This window comes from Cucurbita pepo, chromosome LG16 (genome assembly GCF_002806865.2).
Source record: "Cucurbita pepo subsp. pepo cultivar mu-cu-16 chromosome LG16, ASM280686v2, whole genome shotgun sequence".
NCBI classification, from domain to species: Eukaryota; Viridiplantae; Streptophyta; class Magnoliopsida; order Cucurbitales; family Cucurbitaceae; genus Cucurbita; species Cucurbita pepo.
In genome coordinates this window covers 653,313-661,321 of record NC_036653.1, presented here as the reverse complement: position 1 = coordinate 661,321, position 8,009 = coordinate 653,313, and the positions used below count along the sequence as shown (strand labels likewise).

Here is an 8,009-nt window from a genome sequence, read left to right as displayed (position 1 = left end):
AAAAAAAAAAAAAAAAAAAAAAAAAAAAAAAAAAAAAAAAAAAAAATCCTAAATTAATGTGACGTGTCAACGTCTTACAATACTAAAATACTTCGTACGAATTCATACCCGGACGGAAAAGAAATTAAAAAAAAAAAATAATAAATCGGACGAATTCAAAAATTGTAATTTAATATATAAAAAAGTAAAATAATTTCCTAAATTAAGGAAAGTGGTCCCTAGAAGTACAATAAAGTGTGCACCCTACGTCATCATGATGACGTCATCACACTCACTAGAAATCCGCCACGTGTCCCAATGAAGAACTTTCAAAGCATCTTCATCCAGGAGGAAGCTGCTTTGAAAGAGAGAAAATATTTATAAAAAAAAAAAAAAAAAAAAAAAAAAAAAAAAAAAAAAAAAAAAANTAAAAACTCATCCATCCTTACAAACCAGCTGCTTGTTTTCACAGCAATGGCGAGCTTCCCTTATGAAGATCCAAACCCTAACCCTAACCCTAATTTCATGCAATTCTCCCCAATTCTCGACCCCGCTTCCTTCTTCGACTTCGATCTCTCCAATTTCCTCGTTGGCGACGACGACAGCTACGTTGACCAACTCGCCTCCTCCTCGTCGGAGAAGATCACCGGCATGGACAGTGGCGGTAGTAGTGTGGCAGTGGACAGCGGATCTAGCTTCGTGGTTTCATCGGAGCCGTCGCCATCCATGCAAGTGGTTTAATTGATTCGAACCTCTAAATTCAAACTCGTTCGAGCTTCAATTAAAGGGTTTTTTTTTTTTGTTTGTGGGTTTTGCAGAAGAAGCAAAAATGGTGAGAGGAAGAGGAAGGGGGAGATGGGGTGTAGGGTTGCATTCAGAACCAAATCGGAGCAAGAGATTATGGATGATGGCTATAAGTGGAGGAAATATGGGAAAAAGTCCGTCAAGAACAGCCCGAATCCGAGGTAAATTCAAATTAGCGTTTTGATTGATAGAGTTATGCTTGTTTGGATTAAGATTAACTAACTCAAAATTTCGAGTTGATCGGATTGGTGACTCGAGTAACCTGAATAGAGTTCATAACTCAACTGGGTTGAGTTGGGGTTGTCGGGATGTTTTTTAAGATATCATACTTATCTACAATACATGTCTCGTTAATTGTTAAGTTATGCTTGTTTGGATTAGGGGCAACCAACTCAAATTCAAGTTGGTCGTATTAGTGACTCGAGTAACTTGAATAGAGTTCATAACTCAATCGGGTTGAGTTGGGTCGCCAGGATGTTTAAGATATCAAACTTATCTACAATACATGTCTCGTTGATTGTTGAGTTATGCTTGTTTGGATTAGGGGCGACCAGCTCGACCAACTCAGATTAAAGTTGGAAGGGTTGGTGACTCGAGTAACCTAAGTAAGTTCATAACCCAACAGGGTTGAGTTAAGTTGTCGGGTTGTTTTTAAAAATATAATACTTATCTACAGTACATGTTACATTGACGACTTAACTATTAATTGAGGTATAAAACTATAAACAAATGAACGGTAAACATGTCGGATGAAATATATAAATCGTTGAGCTTTGTTCATGTTGGTACGGGTATACAATTTTAGGTGACATATTCAGGAGGAATAGACATATTGGAGGCGGCTTGAGTAGTCAATGTATAACTCAATAAAGTTTTAGATAATATATATTTGGTGTGTGATTCATATTTAGTTTTGGAGGCAGAGTAGACTTGGGACAAAAAAACAAAGCAGTCAACTTTTTATTTATTTAATTTTTTTTTTTAAAAGAATATTTATAAGCTTTTCAAATCTTCGGTTCCATTGGTTCAATTGGGTCGTTGGATTACGGGTTACTTTATTGTAGGCTCGTAAAATATTTCAACCTCGTTTAAGCTTGTACACGTGGTTCTTATCTTATATATTTTTTTGACTTTTTAAATAGGAGTGTTCATATGATCCTAGAATCCGACCAATCCAGACTATCTAATCCAAACAATAAAAATTAGATTGGGTCAGATTTTTTCGATTTGGGTTCGGTTGACTTTATGAAAAATCGAAAAATTCAGGTCGGTTTGCTAGTTGACATTTTTTTTATCCAGTCAACTCAAAAATAGAGTTACGAGTGGACTCTACTTACCTAACTATTAAAGTTATTATGAAAATTAAGAATATTTAAGTCTGTAATCAATTTTAGTGATACATTAAGAATAATCGGACCATACAATCCAACTGAATTGAGTTGTGAACTTTATTTAGGTTCCTCGAGTGACTCAGTCAATTATCCTGATAAAATTTAGATCGGTCCTTATATAATTTGTCAATAATTAAAAAATTCTATATATATATTTATTATTATTTTTTTGGTCTAATTTTTTATTTTTTGTTTTACTTTTTTGGAGTTTAGTGGGTCCAATTTTCATTCTTATCGCTTTGGGATCTTGTATGTTTGTGTATTGAGTAGCCAAATTACTTTATAGGGTTCCACATGAGCATAATTGAAATAAAATATAATTTTCAACCTTTTTCTTCCATATTAATTTAATTTATATAACGATACAAGACATGTTCTTTTACTTCGATACGTGTCATTTTAACATGTTTTGTCTTCCTCAGTCACGTGTTTTTTACGAACAGTTTACAAAGAGCTGCCTAACATAGGGTAGGATGAATAGAGGCTTCTGAAAATGACGTTGCATCTTAGCCTCTAGAAAAGGATGTTAAATCTTCTGGTTAGTAATAGTTATATGTAGCAGTCCAAGCTCACCGCTAGCAGATATTGTCCCTTTGACCCGTTACGTATCTCCATCATTCTAATGGTTTTAAAACGTGTCTATTAGGGAGAGGTTTCCACACCCTTATAAAAAATGTTTCGTTCTTCTCTCTAATCGATGTGAAACCTCACACTATATCAATTTTTTAGGTTTAGGACCTTTCTTCATTTGAATATGGGGTTAGCTCACACACGTACTCTTTCAGTGGTATAATGCTTCAAGTTTAGGATTTAGATCAGGATCAATTGTATACTTCACGGGAAAAGTTTTTTTTATTTAAGTTCAGCCCTAGGGGAAAAAATAAAATAAAATAAAATAAAATAAGCATGTGTGATACCTTCATGCAGATCTCACTAAACTCGAGGGATGTAACTCAGTTGGTAGAGCTCTGCTCTTGCAGTTAGGTCATTATGATTACGAGTTAGATGTCTAAATTTTTAGACGGTAATGATATCTGATGTCCCACATTGGTTGGGGATAAGAACAAAATACCCTTTATAAGGGTGTGGAAACCTTCCCCTAACAAACACGTTTTAAAACCTTGAGGGGAAGCTCGAAAGGGAAAGCCCGAAAGAGGACAATATCTACTAGCGGTTGATCTGGACCGTTACAAATGGTAACAGAGCCAGACACCGGACGATGTACCAACCTTCTCGCTGTTCCCCGAAGGGGGGTAGACACGAGGCGGTGTGCCAGTAAGGACGCTGAACCCGAAGGGGGTGGATTTAGTGACGGTTCCACATCGATTGGAAGAAGAAAATAGTACCAGTGAGGAAGCTGGCCCCGAAGGGGGTGGATTGTGATGTTCCACATTGGTTGGGGAGGAAAACAAAACACCCTTTATAAGGATGTGGAAACCTTCTCTTAGCAGACGCGTTTTAAAGCTTTGAGGGGAAGCCGACGATTCTTTTAGAGTCACTATGAGACATAGAACAAAATTTTGGATCACCCTCGTTGCCAAACTATTCCAGATCTCGAAAGATTTCTACCCCAGTGATAATTTTGAAACGTTTATGAAAAGTCAATGATAATATTGCAACTATTAACGGGTCATTTTTGTATATATTATTATTGACAAAGGTATGGCTTTGGTACAGAAATTACTATAAATGTTCAAGTGAGGGATGCAATGTGAAGAAGAAGGTGGAAAGAGACAGAGAGGATGCTAGCTATGTGATTACTACTTACGAGGGTATCCACAACCATGAGAGCCCCTTTGTTGTGTATTACAATCAAATTCCATCCCTTACCTCTACTTCCACTTAGCTCACCCTACTCGTCCTTTACTTGTCCAAATTTAAGGGTCGGGTTCATTTTCTAACTGCTTAAAAACACTTTTTAAGACACTTAGAAAGTCAACTCGAACATACCCTAAATTACGAGATGGTCTGTTTTTATTTCTGTGTATATGGTTCAATTTTGTATTTTGTATAATTTTTGCATAGATAAATAATCCAGACGTGAAAGTTCTTTTTGTTTTTCATTTTCCCGCTATTTATATACGAAGACTTTAGGGATAGGAGCTTGTAAGAAACTGGATTTGAATGACGTTTTGTTGCACTTAAAAAGACGTATTCTAAATAGGCGTTTATACTTGTAAGAAGCATGTTAAGATTACCATTTCACCTTTAGCATGGTACATCGAGCTTTTTAGGGCTTCGGTTCATCAGGTCAAAATTTGGAAGCTTGTTCGAATTGATCTCGTTCAAACGAAGGTTAGCTCCGTCTTGTTCAAAATTTGGAAGCTTCAAAGGTTAGCGTAGGAATGCATGGATCTTGTTTGAAGAGTAGGAATGCATGGTCACGTTGCAGGAAATCAACGGAAAGAAAATGAGCACGTATCATATCATAGTGTCCGCGTCCGTACATAAAATATTGGGGAAGTAACCGATACTCGTGAGATACAACATGCACAGTATATTATTAAAGAATGAAAGATTAATGAAAACCTTAGAAGTAAAATTATTAAAGAATGAGAGATTAATGAGAGTTTACGAGGGGAATGAGCAAAGCTGTTTTATCGAGTTCTCGAAATTAGATTCAAACGTAATGAAACGCTTGTCTTAATTATCTAAAAGATAGAAAAATCCTGCTACAAATATGCAGCATATGAACGGAACGAGACCCTTTAAAAGACAAGACTCAGATTTGGGCTTGTCCTTTCCCTTGAACATTCTCGTGACTGTGAGGGTTGGACATTTGCCCGAATTGACTCCCCATAACATGGAAGAGCGCTTGGGAGACTTGGCGCTCCACTATCTATTTTATACTAAGCAATACGTAGAGTAACTCCCGATATAACAGTAAATGTAGAACACGTGCAAGTGAATTTAAAAACTAAAAAATTAGAACCGAAATTTATGAATTAATTGATTCTATTTAATGGATCCTATTTATTAAATGGGAGTAACTACATTTTAATTTTTTGTCCGAGACGTGGAAGGCTTCTCTACCCTTATCCCGTCACCTACTTTATTTTCATGCCCGGGAAAATTTTCATTTATTTTTACAGGAGTTCTGTACAGTAAATTTGCACGGATTCCTCACGACTAATTTTTCCTTGCTTTATTATTCTTTACATCTTTTTAGAGAATACCAAAAGAATTGGACGGTGGTGGCGGGGGTGGTGGAAAAGTTGTTGAACGAAATCGAGTGAGAAGGAGCTGAACAAAGGTGAGGATGATCGGTTTGGCCCGATTCACATGGTTTGCTCATTTCAACCCTAATTTTCACTTCGATTTTGACGGTTCTCATAATTTTTTCAATGTAGGACCTTTTTTGAGAAGTTCGAGAAATTTTGGCATTTTCTAAGAACTTGAACCCAAACAAAAAGTGTCACGTTTACTAAGTAAATGGTGCCTTAGAGCTTCGAATTAAGCTATGCTTGTAGTATGAATAGAAAAATGATATCAGAGACATGTCATAGAAGTTGAGCTTGAACTAAGTTGATTTGATGCGTGAAAAAACATGTTAAAGATTACAATATACTTTTTTGAGAAAATGAACTATTGAACTATGTTTTGAATGGAATTGAAAACATGTCTTTAGTATGATCAAAAGCACGTTAGAAGAAACATATTATCAAAATTTGAGCATGGAATGAACTGATTTGATGTATGTAAGAGCATGTTAAATGTTATAATTTTGAGTCGAGCGAAATTGAAAATGCCATGTCTCTATTTATGACTTGCCCACACATGTGTTTATTATGTAGTTATATGGGGATTTGCTAACTAACCCCGAACCGTAAACTCGATTCGATTGTCAAAGATATGGATAACAATAGAACTGACTTATAATGTCTTATGATCTATCTTACTCTATGAGAATTATTAAGAAGTTTTCCTTTAGTGAACCTATCACAAGTGATAAGGGTCCATAGTTGTATCTTAGAGTTGGTTGAACCTGAAACTTATGATTACTTATTCATGCATGTGATTTTCGTGCAGTTATATGGAGATGATTAGTGGTTCGACAACTAGCCCCTAATCATAAACCTGACTCGATTTTTCAGAAGTTCAGATAACTATAGAACTAGTCTATGATGTTCTATGATGTATGATCATACTTTGCGGTGATTATTAGAAAGTTTGCTAGTTAGAATTTCTTTAGTGAACGTGTCACAAGCGGTAGTGTGATGTCCCACATTGGTTGGGGAGGAGAACAAACCACCATTTATAAAGGTGTGAAAACCTTCCTAAGATGTGTTTTAAAGCCTTGAGGGGAAGCCCAAAAGGGAAAGCCCAAAGAGGACAATATCTGCTAGCGGTGGATCTGGGCCGTTACAAATGGTATTAGAGCCAGACACCGGACGATGTGCCAGCCTTCTCGTTGTTCCCCGAAGGGCGGTAGACACGAGGCGGGGTGCCAATAAGAACGCTGGGCCCCAAAGGAGGGGTGGATTTGGGGGCGGTCCCACATCGATTGGAGGAAGGAAAGAGTGCCCCCGAAGGGGGTGGATTGTGATGTCCCACATTGGTCGGGGAGGATAACAAACCACCATTTATATGGGTGTGAAAACCTTCCCCTAGCGGAAAGAGTGCCCCCGAAGGGGGTGGATTGTGATGTCTCACATTGGTCGGGGAGGAGAACAAACCACCACCACCATTTATAAGGGTGTGAACACACCTTCCCCTCGATTGGAGGAAGGAAAGAGTGCCCCCGAAGGGGGTGGATTGTGATGTCCCACATTGGTCGGGGAGGAGAACAAACCACCATTTATAAGGGTGTGAAAACCTTCCCCTAGCAGACGCGTTTTAAAGCCTTGAGGGGAAGCCCGAAAAGAAAAGTCCACCAAGGAAAGTCCACCCGAAAGGGAAAGCCCAAAGAGGACAATATCTGCTAGCGGAGGACAGTCCACCAAGGAAAGTCGACTGGGAAAGCCCAAAGAGAACAAAGGAAAGTCGACTGGGAAAGCCCAAAGAGAATAAAGGAAAGTCGACTGGGAAAGCCCAAAGAGAACAAAGGAAAGTCGACTGGGAAAGCCCAAAGAGAATAAAGGAAAGTCGACTGGGAAAGCCCAAAGAGAACAAAGGAAAGTCGACTGGGAAAGCCCAAAGAGAATAAAGGAAAGTCGACTGGGAAAGCCCAAAGAGAACAAAGGAAAGTCGACTGGGAAAGCCCAAAGAGAATAAAGGAAAGTCGACTGGGAAAGCCCAAAGAGAACAAAGGAAAGTCGACTGGGAAAGCCCCAAAGAGAACAAAGGAAAGTCGACTGGGAAAGCCCAAAGAGAACAATATAGTGGGGGATCTGTTAAAGAACAGTATCCCTTATTTAGTTAGGTTTTCAGCCATCCCTTAAAGTTGACTGGGAAAGCCCTTTTCAGCCAAGTTGACTGGGAAAGCCCTTTTCAGCCATCCCTTAAAGTTGACTGGGAAAGCCCATCCCTTATTTAGTTAGGTTTTCAGCCATCCCTTAAAGTTGACTGTGAGCCCTTTTCAGCCATCCCTTAAAGTTGACTGGGAAAGCCTAAAGAGAACAATATCTGCTAGTGGGTGGGGGATCTGTTAAATAACAGCCATCCCTTATTTAGTTAGGTAGCCTAAAGAGAACAATATCTGCTAGTGGGTGGGGGATCTGTTAAATAACAGCCATCCCTTATTTAGTTAGGTTTTCCGCCATCCCTTATTTAGTTAGGTTTTCTAAAAACATATGAATTCAAGGTAATGTAAAAGCTAGTGGGTGGGGGATCTGTTAAATAACAGCCATCCCTTATTTAGTTAGGTTTTCCGCCATCCCTTATTTAGTTAGGTTT

At 38.2% G+C, this 8,009-nt stretch overlaps 1 protein-coding gene across 1 annotated transcript; it reads left to right on the top strand.

Annotated features, from left to right (window-relative positions):
* Positions 1-414: 414 nt before the first annotated feature.
* Positions 415-4,237, top strand: LOC111776976 (probable WRKY transcription factor 51). Its single transcript, XM_023656406.1, has 3 exons — positions 415-707; positions 798-944; positions 3,852-4,237. Exons 1-3 carry the CDS (start codon positions 454-456, stop codon positions 4,018-4,020), a joined length of 570 nt encoding a protein of 189 aa, XP_023512174.1. The 5' UTR covers positions 415-453; the 3' UTR covers positions 4,021-4,237.
* Positions 4,238-8,009: the final 3,772 nt, after the last annotated feature.